The sequence below is a fragment of the Cibotium barometz genome, chromosome 12, assembly GCF_041138505.1.
Source record: "Cibotium barometz isolate CiBa-2024 chromosome 12, ASM4113850v1, whole genome shotgun sequence".
NCBI classification, from domain to species: domain Eukaryota; kingdom Viridiplantae; phylum Streptophyta; class Polypodiopsida; order Cyatheales; family Cibotiaceae; genus Cibotium; species Cibotium barometz.
Genome location: NC_141057.1, coordinates 6,688,457 through 6,710,121, shown reverse-complemented (window position 1 = coordinate 6,710,121; position 21,665 = coordinate 6,688,457). Strand labels below are relative to the sequence as shown.

General features: G+C 43.6%; 1 protein-coding gene across 4 annotated transcripts in view; it reads left to right on the top strand.

The window, feature by feature from the left end:
- LOC147633000 (protein transport protein SEC23 E-like) overlaps positions 1-21,405 on the top strand; it is a 93,490-nt gene extending 72,085 nt beyond the window's left edge. The window contains exons 12-15 of one of the 4 annotated variants that reach the window (XR_015267071.1): positions 20,123-20,227; positions 20,325-20,487; positions 20,600-20,752; positions 20,846-21,221. Coding sequence is in view for 2 of the 4 variants with exons in the window: in XM_086806020.1 (XP_086662146.1) it covers positions 20,123-20,227; positions 20,325-20,471 (252 nt within the window). In the remaining 2 variants the exon portion in view is untranslated. Of the gene's footprint in view, positions 1-20,122; positions 20,228-20,324 lie in introns of all 4 variants that reach the window. The other 3 variants (XR_015267070.1, XM_086806020.1, XM_086806019.1) reach the window with 3 other exon arrangements.
- Positions 21,406-21,665: the final 260 nt, after the last annotated feature.

Genomic DNA, 21,665 nt, shown 5'->3' with positions numbered 1-21,665 from the left:
TTTCTTATGGATATTGTGGATTATATTATGAAGCTTACAGGCACGCTATATGGAGATATATCTCAGGATATCTTAAGGATATGGTGACGAGATATTTCTTTTGGCTTCATGACCAACCTGGCAAAGAAAAGCTAAGTATACTTTGAGTTTGCAAAGTTAGTGCTTTTGCTATGAAGTGTTTTTTTATGTTCACTAATTCTTGTGTAGCCATGCAAGGAGAAAGGTGGTGTTGTTTACCTTGAGATGGTTTCAGCGAAACATTGTTTATGGCTCCCTTTATTAGGATGGACTATATCTACGGAGATTTCTTTCTTGGACGAGATTTATATAGATATTGGGCTTCACAAGTAACTTGAATGGACGAATCTGTCCGAGTTTATAGAGAAGAAATCTTTGGATATCTCATGGATATGATGCTTTAATGGATAAAGTCCACCTCTACTCGAAGGCGTGTGGTTAGCACGGAGTATGTGGTAAGAGTTATGGTATACAGGTCTATGGATTCATGGACTTCTTTTCTAGGGATTTGGATCCATCCTCAGGTTTATGGATTATGTTTATGACTCTCTTTTACTGGGATGGATTATTCTTTATGGCTCCCTTTATTTGGGATGCATTGGACTTATGGAACTCATGGTTCACATACCTTGTGTAGTGTTCTCTTGTCCTACGTGCTCTCTTGAAGATTGTTTCTACCATGTGTGGGTGGAACAATAGAGAGCAGATGCAAGGGAACATGGGCACTTCAAAGGGTAGTGACAAGCACAACATACCCTGTGTAGTGTTCTCTTTTTCTACGTGCTCTCTTGAAGATTGTTTCTACCATGTGTGGGTGGAACAATAGAGAGCAGATGGAAGAAAACATGGGCACTTTAGAGGGTAGTGTGAGTTGGTGGCCGAAATGCCTATAAACTATGTGTAGCATGGAACACCAGGTTATCTATGCCTGCGAGTGATTGTTTTATCTTGTTACTTGAGCGCACCTCTCATCTAAGGTGTGTGGTCAGAGTACCAACACGGAGTGCAAGTGGTAAAGTAGACATGACGCCTGGTTGGCACGGGAGTTATGTCTATGCCAAGGGTCATGTGGACCGATGTCTTGATGCAGGAGACTTATTTTGTCTCGCCCATTTACTTGGGACATGATTATGATATCTGGACTTATGGGACTGTTTTGTTGACATGGATTAAAAAAAAAAAAAGCCATATTAGAATCACTATCTCCCCATGCAGAGGCCAAGAGGTTTATTGTTCATCTCACCATGCATGTCGATCCATGTTGGGATTGTGAGAGGGCAATTCAATGAACACTCCATCATACACGTGGATTCGTGTTGCGATTGTGCAGTGAGTGTTTCATTGTTTCCACACCATGCTTGTTGATCAGAGTTGGGATTGTATGGGAGAACATGAGAACTGTTGGGATTGGGAGAAAGGATTGCCAGAACTATGGAGAACCAGCTTTTCTGTCACCATGGTTTGTGCTCTTGAATGGCACGAGTTCGTGTGCATAGCACATGTTTCTGTGCGAGGCACTAGTTTCTTGTGCATGGCACTTATCTAAGTGTCTTAGCACGTGGTTGGTGATTTTCATGGGTATATGATTATCTCATTGATATTGGTGATTGAGACACAATTGGCTCTTGTGCCTGTGTCTAGCATATCTTCCATGGAATTCTTGTCCATTTCTTTGGGACATGGATTCTTCAGTTATATTGGATTTTTGAGATTGTCTCGTCTCGCCCACTTGATGGGACATATATCTTGAATATATGGCTTGAAGTTTAAAGTTGCGGACAACTTTTAAGAAGTTGGGGAGGATGTCACCAACCTGGACATTTTCGAGTATGAAAAGGATCTGGTGGACTCCAGGATGTCTGAATATTTGGAAAGTACAAGCTTTGGGAATGGGGGATTATCCTAGAATACAAAGGACCACACTCCTAAAATTTAGGAGAGTTGCTATTTTTGGGCCGACTCCGATGGAAATTCTATTCGCGTCATTACATCTGGAATTGAGCAGATACCAAGAGTTGGCAAAGTGCCTATGACAGAATCTCTACCAGTTGGGATATTTTTAGAGATAAAGTTTATGAAAGGACCCATCTCTTAGATTGGGACATGTGGCAAGAAAGTGGACCAAAGTGAGACAAGTGGCCTGACACTTGTTAGAAAGTGGATCAAAGTGAGACAAGTGGCCTCACACTTGTCACTTCAGCTATTGTGTGGCTCTCCACTTGTCATTGTAGCCTTCTCTTGCCATTTTAGCTCATGGGAGGCCCAAATCTATAAATTGGAGCGCTCTCTCTTCATTAATAGAGGCTCTCTTGCTGCACACTAGCCTCTACTACCGTTACAGGCTATCCTAATGATGGCTACTCTCTTTCTTTCTCTCTTGAAGGCTGCCCATGAAGAATACCGGCTGCTGGGGACCAGCCCTTGTAGTTGCTGTACAAGCCACTGTACTGGCTGTATCAGTCCTTGTACTTGCTGTACCACCCATTGTATCGGCTGTACCAGCTTTTGTACTTGATGTACCAGCCATTGTATCTGCTGTACTAGTCACTGTACATGGTATACCAGTATTTGTACTTGCTGTACCTACTGTACCAGCCACCGTATCGGCTATACCAACCACTGTACCTGCTATACCAGCCACTATATCGGCTTTACCAGCCATTGAACCTGCTGTACCGGCTGAATGGAGAGTTGTACTTGCTGTACCAGCTCTATTGCATGAAGACCCGTGGTTTTTTGGGAAGAATCAGTACCCACACGGAGGTATATGGATTATATTGTTGGCTCCGCATTTCTACAGCCCGTGTTTTGGCTTGGTAGCCTTGTGTTGGGCTGTGTTATGGCATTTGTATATGGATAATCCGGCATCTCCCGTGGGGAGAGTAAGGCCCTCAAAGCTTGTACATGATATTATTCTCCTTGGGTAATAAAATACTCCAAGGGGGGGGTCGGCCCATTCCGGCCTCTATGTGGTGTCACATGTGGAAGCTCCATTTTCAGCATTTGTGGAGGTTTTGTTCAGCTTTTATGTTTCATGCAAAGTGATGATGGATATATGTTAAGGCTGTGGCCATGTTTAAGTGTTTTAATATGCATTGATGGTATCAACAAGTGTGTCAAAGGTCCTAGTTCCCCGGGCACCGCCGCGAGTTACATTGGTATGGTGTACCAGCTCTATTGCATGAAGACCCGTGGTTTTTGGGAAAGAATCAGTACCCACACCGAGGTATATAGATTATATTGTTGGCTCGGCATTTCTACAGCCTGTGTTCCGGCTTGGTAGCCTCGTGTTGGGCTGTGTTATGGCATTTGTATATGGATAATCCGACATCTCCCTTGGGGAGAGTAAGGCCCTCAAATCTTGTACATGATATTATTCTCCTTGGGTAATAAAATACTCCAAGGGGGGAGTCGGTCCATTCCGGCCTCTATGTGGTGTCACATGTGCAAGCTCCATTTTCAGCATTTCTGGATAGTTTGTCCAGCTTTTATGTTTCATGCAAAGTGATGATGGATATATGTTAAAGCTGTGGCCATGTTTAAGTGTTTTAATATACATTGATGGTATCAACAAGTGTGTCAAAGGCCCTAGTCCCCGGGACACCGCCGCGAGTTACATTGGTATCAGACCATAGGCTTTCTTGGAAGCCTCCAAGCGGAGGCTTCCTTCTATCAGAAAGAGAAAAGATCTCAAGTGAGGACCACACTTACCATCATTGCTATTAAGCATGGCCAGCCACTTTATAGCCTATGAAGCAAGAGCACGAGCAATAGATAGCTTGGTCTAAGGATGTATGAATTCACAAATTTTTTTTTGGAAGTATGGAGTTGGCTTTATATACACACGTTTAGCACTGTTTCCTTATGGATATTGTGGATTATATTATGAAGCTTACAGGAAAGCTATATGGAGATATATCTCGGGATATCTTAAGCATATGGTGGACGAGATATTTCTTTTGGCTTCATGACCAACCTGGCAAAGAAGAGCTAAGTATACTTTGAGTTTGCAAAGTTAGTGCTTTTGCTATGAAGTGTTTTTTTATGTTCACTAATCCTGTGTAGCCATGCAAGGAGAAAGGTGGTGTTGTTTGCCTTGAGATGGTTTCAGGGAAACATTGTTTATGGCTCCCTTTATTAGGATGGACTATATCTATGGAGAGTTCTCTTGGACGAGATTTATATAGATATTGGGCTTCACAAGTAACGTCTATGGACGAATCTGTCCGAGTCTATAGAGAAGAAATCTTTGGATATCTCATGGATATGATGCTTTAATGGATAAAGTCCACCTCTACTCGAAGGTGTGTGGTTAGCACGGAGTATGTGGTAAGAGTTATGGTATACAGGTCTATGGATTGATGGACTTCTTTTCTAGGGATTTGGATCCATCCTCAGGTTTATGGATTATGTTTATGACTCTCTTTTACTGGGATGGATTATTATTTATAGCTCCCTTTATTTGGGATGCATTGGACTTATGGAACTCATGGTTCACATACCTTGTGTAGTGTTCTCTTGTCCTACGTGCTCTCTTGAAGATTGTTTCTACCATGTGTGGGTGGAACAATAGAGAGCAGATGCAAGGGAACAAGGGCACTTCAAAGGGTAGTGACAAGCACAATATACCCTGTGTAGTGTTCTCTTGTTCTACGTGCTCTCTTGAAGATTGTTTCTACCATGTGTGGGTGGAACAATAGAGAGCAGATGGAAGAAAACATGGGCACTTTAGAGGGTAGTGTGAGTTGGTGGCCGAAATGCCTATAAACTATGTGTAGCATGGAACACTAGGTTATCTATGCCTGCGAGTGATTGTTTTATCTTGTTACTTGAGCGCACCTCTCATCTAAGGTGTGTGGTCAGAGTACCAACACGGAGTGCAAGTGGTAAAGTAGACATGACGCCTGGTTGGCACGGGAGTTATGTCTATGCCAAGGGTCATGTGGACCGATGTCTTGTTTGCAGGAGACTTATTTTGTCTCGCCCATTTACTTGGGACATGATTATGATATCTGGACTTATGGGACTGTTTTGTCTCGCTCATTTATTTGGGACATAGATTAAAAAAAAAAAAAGCCATATTAGAATCACTATCTCCCCATGCAGAGGCCAAGAGGTTCATTGTTCATCTCACCATGCATGTCGATTCATGTTGGGATTGTGAGAGGGCAATTCAATGAACACTCCACCATACACGTGGATTCGTGTTGCGATTGTGCAGTGAGTGTTTCATTGTTTCCACACCATGCTTGTGGATCAGAGTTGGGATTGTATGGGAGAACATGAGAACTGTTGGGATTGGGAGAAAGGATTGCCAGAACTATGGAGAACCAGCTTTTCTGTCACCATGGTTTGTGCTCTTGAATGGCACGAGTTTGTGTGCATAGCACATGTTTCTGTGCGAGGCACTAGTTTCTTGTGCATGGCACTTATTTAAGTGTCTTAGCACCTGGTTGGTGATTTTCATGGGTATATGATTATCTCATTGATATTGGTGATTGAGACACAATTGGCTCTTGTGTCTGTGTCTAGCATATCTTCCATGGAATTCTTGTCCATTTCTTTGGGACATGGATTCTTCAGTTATATTGGATTTTTGAGACTGTGTCGTCTCGCCCACTTGATGGGACATATATCTTGAATATATGGCTTGAAGCTTAAAGTTGCGGATAACTTTTAAGAAGTTGGGGAGGATGTCACCAACCTGGACATTTTCGAGTATGAAAAGGATCTGGTGGACTCCAGGATGTCTGAATATTTGGAAAGTACAAGCTTTGGGAATGGGGGATTATCCTAGAATACAAAGGACCACACTCCTAAAATTTAGGAGAGTTGCTATTTTTGGGCCGACTCCGATGGAAATTCTATTCGTGTCATTACATCTGGAATTGAGCAGATACCAAGAGTTGGCAAAGTGCCTACGACAGAATCTCTACCAGTTGGGATATTTTTAGAGATAAAGTTTATGAAAGGGCCCATCTCTTAGATTGGGACATGTGGCAAGAAAGTGGACCAAAGTGAGACAAGTGGCCTGACACTTGTTAGAAAGTGGATCAAAGTGAGACAAGTGGCCTCACACTTGTCACTTCAGCTATTGTGTGGCTCTCCACTTGTCATTGTAGCCTTCTCTTGCCATTTTAGCTCATGGGAGGCCCAAATCTATAAATTGGAGCCCTCTCTCTTCATTATTAGAGGCTCTCTTGCTGCACACTAGCCTCTACTACCGTTACAGGCTGTCCTAATGATGGCTACTCTCTTTCTTTCTCTCTTGAATGCTGCCCATGAAGAATACCGGGTGCTGGGGACCAGCCCTTGTACTTGCTGTACGAGCCACTGTATTGGCTGTATCAGTCCTTGTACTTCTTGTGCCACCCATTGTATCGGCTGTACCAGCTTCTGTACTTGATGTACCACCCACTGTACCTGCTGTACTAGTCACTGTACATGCTATACCAGTATTTGTACTTGTTGTACCTACGATACCAGCCATCGTATCGGCTATACCAACCATTGTACTTGCTATACCAGCCACTATACCGGCTTTACTAGCCATTGAACCTGCTTTACCGGCTGAATGGAGAGTTGTACTTGCTGTACCAGCTCTATTGCATGAAGACCCGTGGTTTTTTGGGAGGAATCAGTACCCACACGGAGGTATATGGATTATATTGTTGGCTCCGCATTTCTACAGCCCGTGTTTTGGCTTGGTAGCCTTGTGTTGGGCGGTGTTATGGCATTTGTATATGGATAATCCGGCATCTCCCGTGGGGAGAGTAAGGCCCTCAAAGCTTGTACATGATATTATTCTCCTTGGGTAATAAAATACTCCAAGGGGGGGGTCGGCCCATTCCGGCCTCTATGTGGTGTCACATGTGGAAGCTCCATTTTCAGCATTTGTGGAGGTTTTGTTCAGCTTTTATGTTTCATGCAAAGTGATGATGGATATATGTTAAGGCTGTGGCCATGTTTAAGTGTTTTAATATGCATTGATGGTATCAACAAGTGTGTCAAAGGTCCTAGTTCCCCGGGCACCGCCGCGAGTTACATTGGTATGGTGTACCAGCTCTATTGCATGAAGACCCGTGGTTTTTGGGAAAGAATCAGTACCCACACCGAGGTATATAGATTATATTGTTGACTCGGCATTTCTACAGCCTGTGTTCCGGCTTGGTAGCCTCGTGTTGGGCTGTGTTATGGCATTTGTATATGCATAATCCGACATCTCCCGTGGGGAGAGTAAGGCCCTCAAATCTTGTACATGATATTATTCTCCTTGGGTAATAAAATACTCCAAGGGGGGAGTCTGTCCATTCCGGCCTCTATGTGGTGTCACATGTGCAAGCTCCATTTTCAGCATTTCTGGATATTTTGTCCAGCTTTTATGTTTCATGCAAAGTGATGATGGATATATGTTAAAGCTGTGGCCATGTTTAAGTGTTTTAATATACATTGATGGTATCAACACGTGTGTCAAAGGCCCTAGTCCCCCGGACACCGCCGCGAGTTACATTGGTATCAGAGCATAGGCTTTCTTGGAAGCCTCCAAGCGGAGGCTTCCTTCTATCAGAAAGAGAAAAGATCTCAAGTGGGGACCACACTTACCATCATTGCTATTAAGCATGGCCAGCCACTTTATAGCCTATGAAGCAAGAGCACGAGCAATAGATAGCTTGGTCTAAGGATGTATGAATTCACAAAATTTTTTGTGGAAGTATGGAGTTGGCTTTATATACACACGTTTAGCACTGTTTCCTTATGGATATTGTGGATTATATTATGAAGCTTACAGGAAAGCTATATGGAGATATATCTCGGGATATCTTAAGCATATGGTGGACGAGATATTTCTTTTGGCTTCATGACCAACCTGGCAAAGAAGAGCTAAGTATACTTTGAGTTTGCAAAGTTAGTGCTTTTGCTATGAAGTGTTTTTTTATGTTCACTAATCCTGTGTAGCCATGCAAGGAGAAAGGTGGTGTTGTTTGCCTTGAGATGGTTTCAGGGAAACATTGTTTATGGCTCCCTTTATTAGGATGGACTATATCTATGGAGAGTTCTCTTGGACGAGATTTATATAGATATTGGGCTTCACAAGTAACTTCTATGGACGAATCTGTCCGAGTCTATAGAGAAGAAATCTTTAGATATCTCATGGATATGATGCTTTAATGGATAAAGTCCACCTCTACTCGAAGGTGTGTGGTTAGCACGGAGTATGTGGTAAGAGTTATGGTATACAGGTCTATGGATTGATGGACTTCTTTTCTAGGGATTTGGATCCATCCTCAGGTTTATGGATTATGTTTATGACTCTCTTTTACTGGGATGGATTATTATTTATAGCTTCCTTTATTTGGGATGCATTGGACTTATGGAACTCATGGTGCACATACCTTGTGTAGTGTTCTCTTGTCCTACGTGCTCTCTTGAAGATTGTTTCTACCATGTGTGGGTGGAACAATAGAGAGCAAATGCAAGGGAACATGGGCACTTCAAAGGGTAGTGACAAGCACAACATACCCTGTGTAGTGTTCTCTTGTTCTACGTGCTCTCTTGAAGATTGTTTCTACCATGTGTGGGTGGAACAATAGAGAGCAGATGGAAGGGAACATGGGTACTTGAGAGGGTAGTGTGAGTTGGTGGCCGAAATGCCTATAAACTATGTGTAGCATGGAACACCAGGTTATCTATGCATGCGAGTGATTGTTTTATCTTGTTACTTGAGCCCACCTCTCATCTAAGGTGTGTGGTCAGAGTACCAACACGGAGTGCAAGTGGTAAAGTGGACATGACGCCTGGTTGGCACGGGACTTATGTCTATGCCAAGGGTCATGTGGACCGATGTCTTGTTTGCAGGAGACTTATTTTGTCTCGCCCATTTACTTGGGACATGGCTATGATATCTGGACTTATGGGACTGTTTTGTCTCGCTCATTTATTTGGGACATGGATTTAAAAAAAAAAGCCATATTAGAATCACTATCTCCCCATGCAGAGGCCAAGAGGTTCATTGTTCATCTCACCATGCATGTGGATTCATGTTGGGATTGTGAGAGGGCAATTCAATGAACACTCCACCATACACGCGGATTCGTGTTGCGATTGTGCAGAGAGTGTTTCATTGTTTCCACACCATGCTTGTTGATCAGAGTTGGGATTGTATGGGAGAACATGAGAACTGTTGGGATTGGGAGAAAGGATTGCCAGAACTATGGAGAACTAGCTTTTCTGTCACCATGGTTTGTGCTCTTGAATGGCACGAGTTTGTGTGCATAGCACATGTTTCTGTGCGAGGCACTAGTTGCTTGTGCATGGCACTTATTTAAGTGTCTTAGCACCTGGTTGGTGATTTTCATTGGTATATGATTATCTCATTGATATTGGTGATTGAGACACAATTGGCCTTGTGCCTGTGTCTAGCATATCTTCCATGGAATTCTTGTCCATTTCTTTGGGACATGGATTCTTCAGTTATATTGGATTTTTGAGTCTGTCTCCTCTCGCCCACTTGATGGGACATATATCTTGAATATATGGCTTGAAGCTTAAAGTTGCGGACAACTTTTAAGAAGCTGGGGAGGATGTCACCAACCTGGACATTTTCGAGTATGAAAAGGATCTGGTGGACTCCAGGATGTGTGAATATTTGGAAAGTACAAGCTTTGGGAATGGGAGATTATCCTAGAATACAAAGGACGACACTCCTAAATTTTAGGAGAGTTGCTATTTTTGGGCCGACTCCGATGGAAGTTCTATTCGCGTCATTACATCTGGAATTGAGCAGATACCAAGAGTTGGCAAAGTGCCTATGACAGAATGTCTACCAGTTGGGATATTTTTAGAGATAAAGTTTATGGAAGGACCCATCTCTTAGATTGGGACATGTGGCAAGAAAGTGGACCAAAGTGAAACAAGTGGCCTGACACTTGTTAGAAAGTGGATCAAAGTGAGACAAGTGGCCTCACACTTGTCACTTCAGCTATTTTGTGGCTCTCCACTTGTCATTGTAGCCTTCTCTTGCCATTTTAGCTCATGGGAGGTCCAAATCTATAAATTGGAGCGCTCTCTCTTCATTAATAGAGGCTCTCTTGCTGCACACTAGCCTCTACTACCGTTACAGGCTATCCTAATGATGGCTACTCTCTTTCTTTCTCTCTTGAAGGCTGCCCATGAAGAATACCGGCTGCTGGGGACCAGCCCTTGTAGTTGCTGTACAAGCCACTGTACTGGCTGTATCAGTCCTTGTACTTGCTGTACCACCCATTGTATCGGCTGTACCAGCTTTTGTACTTGATGTACCAGCCATTGTATCTGCTGTACTAGTCACTGTACATGGTATACCAGTATTTGTACTTGCTGTACCTACTGTACCAGCCACCGTATCGGCTATACCAACCACTGTACCTGCTATACCAGCCACTATATCGGCTTTACCAGCCATTGAACCTGCTGTACGGGCTGAATGGAGAGTTGTACTTGCTGTACCAGCTCTATTGCACGAAGACCCGTGGTTTTTTGGGAAGAATCAGTACCCACACGGAGGTATATGGATTATATTGTTTGCTCCGCATTTCTACAGCCTGTGCTTTGGCTTGGTAGCCTTGTGTTGGGCTGTGTTATGGCATTTGTATATGGATAATCCGGCATCTCCCGTGGGGAGAGTAAGGCCCTCAAAGCTTGTACATGATATTATTCTCCTTGGGTAATAAAATACTCCAAGGGGGGAGTCGGCCCATTCCGGCCTCTATGTAGTGTCACATTTGCAAGCTCCATTTTCAGCATTTGTGGAGGTTTTGTTCAGCTTTTATGTTTCATGCAAAGTGATGATGGATATATGTTAAGGCTGTGGCCATGTTTAAGTGTTTTAATATGCATTGATGGTATCAACAAGTGTGTCAAAGGCCCTAGTTCCCCGGGCACCGCCACTAGTTACATTGGTATGGTGTACCAGCTCTATTGCATGAAGACCCGTGGTTTTTGGGAAAGAATCAGTACCCACACCGAGGTATATAGATTATATTTTTGGCTCGGCATTTCTACAGCCTGTGATCCGGCTTGGTAGCCTCGTGTTGGGCCGTGTTATGGCGTTTGTATATGGATAATCCGAAATCTCCCGTGGGGAGAGTAAGGCTCTCAAAGCTTGTACATGATATTATTCTCCTTGGGTAATAAAATACTCCAAGGGAGGGGTCGGCCCATTCCGGCCTCTATGTGGTGTCACATGTGCAAGCTCCATTTTCAGCATTTGTGGATATTTTGTCCAGCTTTTATGTTTCATGCAAAGTGATGATGGATATATGTTAAGGCTGTGGCCATGTTTAAGTGTTTTAATATGCATTGATGGTAACAATAAGTGTGTCAAAGGTCCTAGTCCCGCGGGCACCGCCGCAAGTTACATTGGTATTAGAGCATAGGCTTTCTTGGAAGCGGAGGCTTCCTTCTATCAATAAGTAAGAGAAAAGATCTCAAGTGGGGACCACACTTACCATCATTGCTATTAAGCATGGCCAGCCACTTTATAGCCTGTGAAGCAAGAGCACGAGCAATAGATAGCTTGGTCTAAGGATGTATGAATTCACAAAATTTATTTTGGAAGTATGGAGTTGGCTTTATATACACACGTTTAGCACTCTTTCCTTATGGATATTGTGGATTATATTATGAAGCTTACAGGCAAGCTATATGGAGATATATCTCAGGATATCTTAAGGATATGGTGACGAGATATTTTTTTTGGCTTTATGACCAACCTGGCAAAGAAAAGCTAAGTATACTTTGAGTTTGCGAAGTTAGTGCTTTTGCTATGAAGTGTTTTTTTATGTTCACTAATCCTTGTGTAGCCATGCAAGGAGAAAGGTGGTGTTGTTTGCCTTGAGATGGTTTCAGGGAAACATTGTTTATGGCTCCCTTTATTAGGATGGACTATATCTATGGAGATTTCTTTCTTGGACGAGATTTATATAGATATTGGGCTTCACATGTAACTTCTATGGAAAAATCTGTGCGAGTTTATAGAGAAGAAATCTTTGGATATCTCATGGATATGATGCTTTAATGGATAAAGTCCACCTCTACTCGAAGGTGTGTGGTTAGCACGGAGTATGTGGTAAGAGTTATGGTATACAAGGATTATGGTATACAGGTCTATGGATTCATGGACTTTTTTTCTAGGGATTTGGATCCATCCTCAGGTCTATGGATTGGACTTCTTTTCTAGGGATTTGGATCCATCCTCAGGTTTATGGATTATGTTTATGACTCTCTTTTACTGGGATGGATTATTCTTTATGGCTCCCTTTATTTGGGATGCATTGGACTTATGGAACTCATGGTTCACATACCTTGTGTAGTGTTCTCTTGTCCTACGTGCTCTCTTGAAGATTGTTTCTACCATGTGTGGGTGGAACAATAGAGAGCAGAGCCAAGGGAACATGGGCACTTCAAAGGGTAGTTACAAGCACAACATACCTTGTGTAGTGTTCTCTTGTCCTACGTGCTCTCTTGAAGATTGTTTCTACCATGTGTGGGTGGAACAATAGAGAGCAGATGGAAGGGAACATGGGCACTTGAGAGGGTAGTGTGAGTTGGTGGCCCAAATGCCCATAAACTATGTGTAGCATGGAACACCAGGTTATCTATGTCTGCGATTGATTGTTTTATCTTGTTACTTGAGCCCACCTCTCATCTAAGGTGTGTGGTCAGAGTACCAACACGGAGTGCAAGTGGTAAAGTGGACATGACGCCTGGTTGGCACGGGACTTATGTCTATGCCAAGGGTCATGTGGAACGATGTATAGTTTGCAGGAGACTTATTTTGTCTCGCCCATTTACTTGGGACATGATTATGATATCTGGACTTATGGGACTGTTTTGTCTCGCTCATTTATTTGGGATATGGATTTTTTTTTTAAAAAAAAAAAGCCGTATTGGAATCACTATCTCCCCATGCAAAGGCCAAGAGGTTCATTGTTCATCTCACCATGCATGTGGATTCATGTTGGGATTGTGAGAGGGCAATTCAATGAACACTCCACCATACACGTGGATTCGTGTTGCGATTCGTGCTGTAAGTGTTTCATTGTTTCCACACCATCCTTGTTGATCAGAGTTGGGATTGTGTGGGAGAACATGAGAACTGTTGGGATTGGGAGAAAGGATTGCCAGAACTTTGGAGAATCAGCTTTTCTGTCACCATGGTTTGTGCTCTTGAATGGCACCCGTTTGTGTGCATAGCGCATGTTTCTGTGCGAGGCACTAGTTCTTGTGCATGACACTTATTTAAGTGTCTTAGCACCTGGTTGGTGATTTTCATTGGTATATGATTATCTCATTGATATTGGTGATTGAGACACAATTGGCTCTTGTGCCTGTGTGTAGCATATCTTCCATGGAATTCTTGTCCATTTCTTTGGGACATGGATTCTTCAGTTATATTGGATTTTTGAGACTGTCTCATCTCGCCTACTTGATGGGACATATATCTTGAATATATGGCTTGAAGCTTAAAGTTGCGGATAACTTTTAAGAAGTTGGGGAGGATGTCACCAACCTGGACATTTTCGAGTATGAAAAGGATCTGGTGGACTCCAGGATGTCTGAATATTTGGAAAGTACAAGCTTTGGGAATGGGGGATTATCCTAGAATACAAAGGACCACACTCCTAAAATTTAGGAGAGTTGCTATTTTTGGGCCGACTCCGATGGAAATTCTATTCGTGTCATTACATCTGGAATTGAGCAGATACCAAGAGTTGGCAAAGTGCCTATGACAGAATCTCTACCAGTTGGGATATTTTTAGAGATAAAGTTTATGAAAGGGCCCATCTCTTAGATTGGGACATGTGGCAAGAAAGTGGACCAAAGTGAGACAAGTGGCCTGACACTTGTTAGAAAGTGGATCAAAGTGAGACAAGTGGCCTCACACTTGTCACTTCAGCTATTGTGTGGCTCTCCACTTGTCATTGTAGCCTTTCTTGCCATTTTAGCTCATGGGAGGCCCAAATCTATAAATTGGAGCCCTCTCTCTTCATTATTAGAGGCTCTCTTGCTGCACACTAGCCTCTACTACCGTTACAGGCTGTCCTAATGATGGCTACTCTCTTTCTCTCTCTCTTGAATGCTGCCCATGAAGAATACCCTCTGCTCTGGGGACCAGCCCTTGTAGTTGTTGTACAAGCCACTGTACTAGCTGTATCAGTCCTTGTACTTGCTGTACCACCCATTGTGGTTTTTGGGGAAGAATCAGTACCGACACGGAGGTATATAGATTATATTGTTGGCTCGGCATTTCTACAGCCTGTGTTCCGGCTTGGTAGCCTCGTGTTGGGCTGTGTTATGGCGTTTGTATATGGATAATCCGACATCTCCCGTGGGGAGAGTAAGGCTCTCAAAGCTTGTACATGATATTATTCTCCTTGGGTAATAAAATACTCCAAGGGAGGGGGTCGGCCCATTCCGGCTTGTATGTGGTGTCACATGTGCAAGCTCCATTTTCAGCATCTGTGGAGGTTTTGTTCAGCTTTTATTTTTCATGCAAAGTGATGATGGATATATGTTAAGGCTCTGGCCATGTTTAAGTGTTTTAATATGCATTGATGGTATGTGTCAAAGGCCCTAGTTCCCCGGGCACCGCCACGAGTTACATTGGTATGCTGTACCAGCTCTATTGCATGAAGACCCGTGGTTTTTGGAAAAGAATCAGTACCCACATGGAGGTATATAGATTATATTGTTGGCTCGGCATTTCTACAGCTTGTGTTCCGGCTTGGTAGCCTCGTGTTGGGCTGTGTTATGGCATTTGTATATCGATAATCCGACATCTCCCGTGGGGAGAGTAAGGCCCTCAAAGCTTGTACATGATATTATTCTCCTTGGGTAATAAAATACTCCAAGGGGGGGGTCGGCCCATTCCGGCCTCTATGTGGTGTCACATGTGCAAGCTCCATTTTCAGCATTTGTGGATATTTTGTCCAGCTTTTATGTTTCATGCAAAGTGATGATGGATATATGTTAAGGTTGTGGCCATGTTTAAGTGTTTTAATATGCATTGATGGTATCAACAAGTGTGTCAAAGGCCCTAATCCCTGGGGCACCGCTGCGAGTTACATTGGTATCAGAGCATAGGCTTTCTTGGAAGCGGAGGCTTCCTTCTATCAATAAGAAAGAGAAAAGATCTGAAATGGGGACCACACTTACCATCATTGCTATTAAGCATGGCCAGCCACTTTATAGCCTATGAAGCAAGAGCACGAGCAATAGACAGCTTGGTCTAAGGATGTATGAATTCACAAAATTTATTTTGGAAGTATGGAGTTGGCTTTATATACACACGTTCAGCACTCTTTCCTTATGGATATTGTGGATTATATTATGAAGCTTACAGGCAAGCTATATGGAGATATATCTCAGGATATCTTAAGGATATGGTGACGAGATATTTCTTTTGGCTTCATGACCAACCTGGCAAAGAAAAGCTAAGTATACTTTGAGTTTGCAAAGTTAGTGCTTTTGCTATGAAGTGTTTTTTTATGTTCTTTAATTCTTGTGTAGCCATGCAAGGAGAAAGGTGGTGTTGTTTGCCTTGAGATGGTTTCAGGGAAACATTGTTTATGGCTCCCTTTATTAGGATGGACTATATCTACGGAGATTTCTTTCTTGGACGAGATTTATATAGATATTGGGCTTCACAAGTAACTTCTATGGACGAATCTGTCCGAGTTTATAGAGAAGAAATCTTTGGATATCTCATGGATATGATGCTTTAATGGATAAAGTCCACCTCTACTCGAAAGTGTGTGGTTAGCACGGAGTATGTGGTAAGAGTTATGGTATACAGGTCTATCCTCAGGTTTATGGATTATGTTTATGACTCTCTTTTACTGGGATGGATTATTCTTTATGGCTTCCTTTATTTGGGATGCATTGGACTTATGGAACTCATGGTTCACATACCTTGTGTAGTGTTCTGTTGTCCTACGTGCTCTCTTGAAGATTGTTTCTACCATGTGTGGGTGGAACAATAGACAGCAGATGGACGGGAACATGGGCACTTCAAAGGGTAGTGACAAGCACAACATACCCTGTGTAGTGTTCTCTTGTCCTACGTGCTCTCTTGAAGATTGTTTCTACCATGTGTGGGTGAAACAATAGAGAGCAGCTGGAAGGGAACATGGGCACTTGAGAGGGTAGTGTGAGTTGGTGGCCGAAATGCCTATAAACTATGTGTAGGAGAAATGCTTATGCAACTCCAGGTTATCTATGTCTGCGAGTGATTGTTTTATCTTGTTACTTGAGTCCACCTCTCATCTAAGGTATGTCTTCACAGTACCAACATAGAGTGCAAGTGGTAAAGTGGACATGACGCCTGGTTGGCACGGGACTTATGTCTATGCCAAGGGTCATGTGGACCGATGTTTTGTTGGCAGGAGACTTATTTTGTCTCGCCCATTTACTTGGGACATGATTATGATATCTGGACTTATGGGATTGTTTTGTCTCATTTATTTGGGACATGGATTAAAGAAAAAAGAAAAAGCCATATTAGGATCACTATGTTCCCATGTAGAGGCCAAGAGGTTCATTGTTCATCTCACCATGCATGTGGATTCATGTTGGGATTGTGAGAGGGCAATTCAATGAACACTCCACCATACACGTGGATTCGTGTTGCGATTGTGGAGTGAGTGTTTCATTATTTCCACACCATGCTTGTTGATCAGAGTTGGGATTGTATGGGAGAACATGGGAACTGTTGGGATTGGGAGAAAGGATTGCCAGAACTATGGAGAACCAGCTTTTCTGTCACCATGGTTTGTGCTCTTGAATGGCACGAGTTTGTGTGCATAGCACATGTTTCTGTGCGAGGCACTAGTTTCTTGTGCATGGCACTTATTTAAGTGTCTTAGCACGTGGTTGGTGATTTTCATGGGTATATGATTATCTCATTGATATTGGTGATTGAGACACAATTGGTCTTGTGCCTGTGTCTAGCATATCTTCCATGGAGTGCTCGTCCATTTCTTTGGGACATGGATTCTTCAGTTATATTGGATTTTTGAGACTGTCTCGTCTCGTCCACTTGATGGGACATATATCTTGAATATATGGCTTGAAGCTTAAAGTTGCGGACAACTTTTAAGAAGCTGGGGAGGATGTCACCAACCTGGACATTTTCCAGTATGAAAGGGATCTGGTGGACTCCAGGATGTCTGAATATTTGGAAAGTACAAGCTTTGGGAATGGGGGATTATCGTAGAATACAAAGGACCACACTCCTGAAATTTAGGAGAGTTGCTATTTTTGGGCCGACTCCGATGAAAATTCTATTCGCGTCATCACATGTGGAATTGAGCAGATACCAAGAGTTGGCAAAGTGCCTATGACAGAATGTCTACCAGTTGGGATATTTTTAGAGATAAAGTTTATGGAAGGACCCATCTCTTAGATTGGGACATGTGGCAAGAAAGTGGACCAAAGTGAGACAAGTGGCCTGACACTTGTTAGAAAGTGGATCAAAGTGAGACAAGTGGCCTCACACTTGTCACTTCAGCTATTGTGTGGCTCTCCACTTGTCATTGTAGCCTTCTCTTGCCATTTTAGCTCATGGGAGGCCCAAATCTATAAATTGGAGCCCTCTCTCTTCATTAATAGAAGCTCTCTTGCTGCACACTAGCCTCTACTACCGTTACAGGCTGTCCTAATGATGGCTACTCTCTTTCTCTCTCTCTTGAAGGCTGCCTATGAAGAATACCGGCTGTTGGGGACTGTTTTGGAGGCTTCCATTGCGAAGAAATACTGAAGGCAAGGCTATTTAATAATTTATTATGATTTCTAGCCATTGTACTTGTTGTACCAACCCTTGTACCTGCTGTACCAGCCATTGTGTTGGATGTATCAGTCCTTGTACTTGTTGTACTTGTTGTACCATCCATTGTATCGACTGTACTAGCTTTTGTACTTGATGTACCAGCCACTATACTTGATGTACTAGTCATTGTGCATGCTGTACCAGCATTTGTACTTGTTGTACCTGCTGTACCAGCCACCATATAGCGATGCAGGCCTTCAGGTTATGTAAACCTAGCCTAGGGTAGACCGTCGTAAACACAACCTTAGGCTGACTAAGCTGCACTTAGTGATGCTTAAGAAATAGACAGATAGTGTCAATGCAATGCAATGCAGCTATATTAGATGAATGGGATTACAACGAGATCTGAATAGATCTGTGATGCTGTCCTAGATGAATATCCTTCTCGGGATGAGAAGAATGGCTGAATGCTGATGCTGAGGACTGTTCCTTGCTCCAATGCTGAGGTCCACCCTTCGATGCCGGCTTCCCTCTATGTAGGAGATAGGAATGATGAACTATATGCTGAAGATGCTGCCTATATGCTGAATGTACTGCTGTCCCACTGTCTTTCCCTTGTCTCTTGGGAAGGAAACACTGAAGGGATGGCGGGGAACTGATGGTGAACTGCTGAACTGAAACGCAGATGCTCTCTGGACGGAGATGATACTCTATGCGTTTGCTGATCTGATGGACTGATGCGCTGAGATGCGATGATGGACTCAATGCTGAAAACGCTGATGATCTGAGATGCGATGACGCGCTTCTATTTATATGAGTGAACTGGTGCTGGTCGGCCAGCCCTGAATGCTCACGACTGCACCTGGATGCCATAAATGCCATCAAATGCTGGTTGGCTGACTTGAAGGTTGTCGGCTGATGTAGATATGCTGTTGGCTGATGCTAACAGCCCTGACTTGATGCACATTAATGCCTTATATGCTTATGATGTCTAAAATGCTGATGTTGGTGATGAAACACCCCCATATGATGCTCATACTGATATATGCCTGAATGAATATCCTGATTATATGCCTGATGATGCCATGCCACTTGTACACCTGATGGGTGTGCACGTGACAGGAGGAGAGGGTGGTACTCCTTCCTGTGAGGCTGGGGAAGCAGACTGTATCTGGCAAGCCAGAAACACCTTCAAGGGGGTTGGATGCAGGGTCGAAGCAGTGGTGCCATCTAGCAAAGAATGCCTCTGCGTATTGTGATGGGACTCTGCTGCAACTTGATCTGCTGCTGTGGGTGAGTCAAATTCCTCCTCAGAGTAGCCAAGCATAAGAAAATGGATATTGGTCTTGCCTGGCTCGCCAAATGAAGGTTTCCTGACGTGAATCCCGAATCTATTTAGTTGCGGGGCAGCCCCCTACAGTCTTGCAAACCAAGGAAGAGGCCAAGGGAGGCAACTGTAGAAGCCAAGAGGTGGAGGTCCGCTTTGAAAAAACGGCAATGGGCGGTAGCCTTGGTTGGGAATGATGGAGCGGCTGCCATGGAGTCCTCCTGAAAGGGTAAGGACCAGAGAGGCCGACTTGTGCCGAAAGGAGAACAACCTGGGCAAACACCGGTGCTTAGAAGATGGGGACAAGGGGCAGGAGAGAAGGGTTGGCCTTAAGGAGGGTTAAGCGAAGGAGGAAGCTCAGAATGGCGAGGGACCAAAGGAGAGGGGGGGTGGTGAGGAGGGCGAAGATGGCGGGCAGGTAAGGGTGGCTGCTGATGCACAGGGCAGGGGTGGCCAAAGGGCAGGGGCGACAGGAGAAGGCGGCAGAGGGTGGTGTCCTGAAACAGGGGTGAAAGGGGAGGTGAGGCGAAGGACGGCGGCGTGGACAGTCAGGAGCGAAGGGGAGGTGGTGTGAAGGTGAAGGGGGCAGGGGTGGGAAGCACGAATCTGCACTGTGGAGGGGGTGGGGAGCCTGTTGAGCAAGCTGTACAGGAAGGGGTTTTACAGACATGATCTCCACCCGTAAAAAGGAGAGATCTCATGCGCCCATACCTCATGGTCACATGAGGTCCTCACCCATACCTCGTGGGCAAGGATCACTCCCATCTAATCCCCGCCCGTTGGATGGTGGGTGGGTTTATATTGCCATATAAGCCGAGTCTCAAAATTGAAGTGTTAGTAATGGAGAAGTCGTTTTTTAGTGCCTGTCCTGTTTGTTGAACCTCATTTGGGTGCTTTTTTTGGCGGAGATTTTCTTGGTTATAAGAACACAGTGTTGACTATGTGGGTGCTTAACTGGTGTGCATTTGCAGAATTTTGCACAGCTGCTTCAAGCACCTTTAGGTGATGCTCAAATGATCATTACAGAGCGCTTTCCAGCTCCCCGATTGGTGGTTTGTGATCAGCATGGCTCTCAGGTTAGTGAGTCTAGAAAGCTTATAGCGTGATATGAATTCTAGTTCTCAAGCAGTGGGTTTTTTTTTGATGCAAACCTCTTATTCGTGGGTTCCACAGGCCCGTTTTCTACTTGCAAAGCTGAACCCATCTGCAACTTACAATTCGGCCCAGGGCCCACCTCCTGGCGGTGATATCATTTTCACGGATGATGTTAGCTTGCAAGTCTTTGTAGAACACCTACAAAGGCTGGCGGTGCAATCATAATGTCAAGTCTGAACTGGTCATATTCTCCATCGTATGCAATGCGGCAAAATTGGAAGTTGATATGTTGACATTCTAGTCGACTCATCTTAATGTCAATCTCAACTGGTTACATTTTCCATTGTATGCAGCAACATGGCCAACTTAGAAGCTGATAAGTTGACATTCAAGTCAACCGCTAGGGAGCATTGGCCTGTTTCCGGTGCCTTTCTGTTGTACTGCGAGCAACGACTTGTTTGTGGTGTAATATGCGGGAAGTTTTGTGCAAGAGGTTTTGACTTGAAGTAAGGCTGCTTTAGAGATTTTAATTGCCTTCCTTTTGCAGACATCTTTGATGCTTGAGGCAATTGCCTGAAGGCATCCATGGTTTGTTGCAGCATTCTTAACCTGAGTATGCGTTAAAACCTACTTCCGTCCATGGCTAAACGTGGCAGAGGGTGGACATACATCACATTGTAGTCAATTATTTATTATAGCCAAGCTATGGGGCAGCAACAACTCCAGTTCAAGCAAAGACCACTCAGCAGTCTATGGGAAGGGGTTGAGGTGCCGAATGGTCAACTGATCATGTGTTGACTTGTATCTGTGACTTGCTGCTGCCCATATTTGTGTGGAGAGGGAGAGAGCGAGAGCGCACATTATTTTTTTGTGATTCCGAGTTGTCTGGTATTAAACTAGTGGCATTCAGGCAGCCGCTTTATCTTGTGATTCCAACTTGTCTGGTACAAGTGGCTACGCATTAATTTGGTGCTATATTTTCTTCTGCACTTCTTGAATGCATCTGCAAGTGGGCAGCCTTAAGATGGTCAATATTTATGGGTAGAGGACTGAACATAAACTGTTGCACAATCATGATAATGACGCTTCCACATATTGTGAGTGCTTTTATATGTGAAAACTTTTTACATTATTGTGATCTCTTTAAAAAATCAAAGATGAATGAGAATTGTGTAAAGAACATAACACAAAGGCATTATTCACCAATGGCTGTTATATAGAGAATTTGGGGGTGGATGGTGATTTTTGGGGCAATGATTTGCTGAGAATGTAATTTGGTGAACGAGTGTTGTTTAAAGAACAACCGACTTTTGAAATTACTTATACTTCTCTATTTGAAAGTACAATTGGCTAATGTAAGCAGTCACACTAGCCAATTCGATAGTGTGAGCAGTCAAATGTAAACTGAGTTTTGTACTA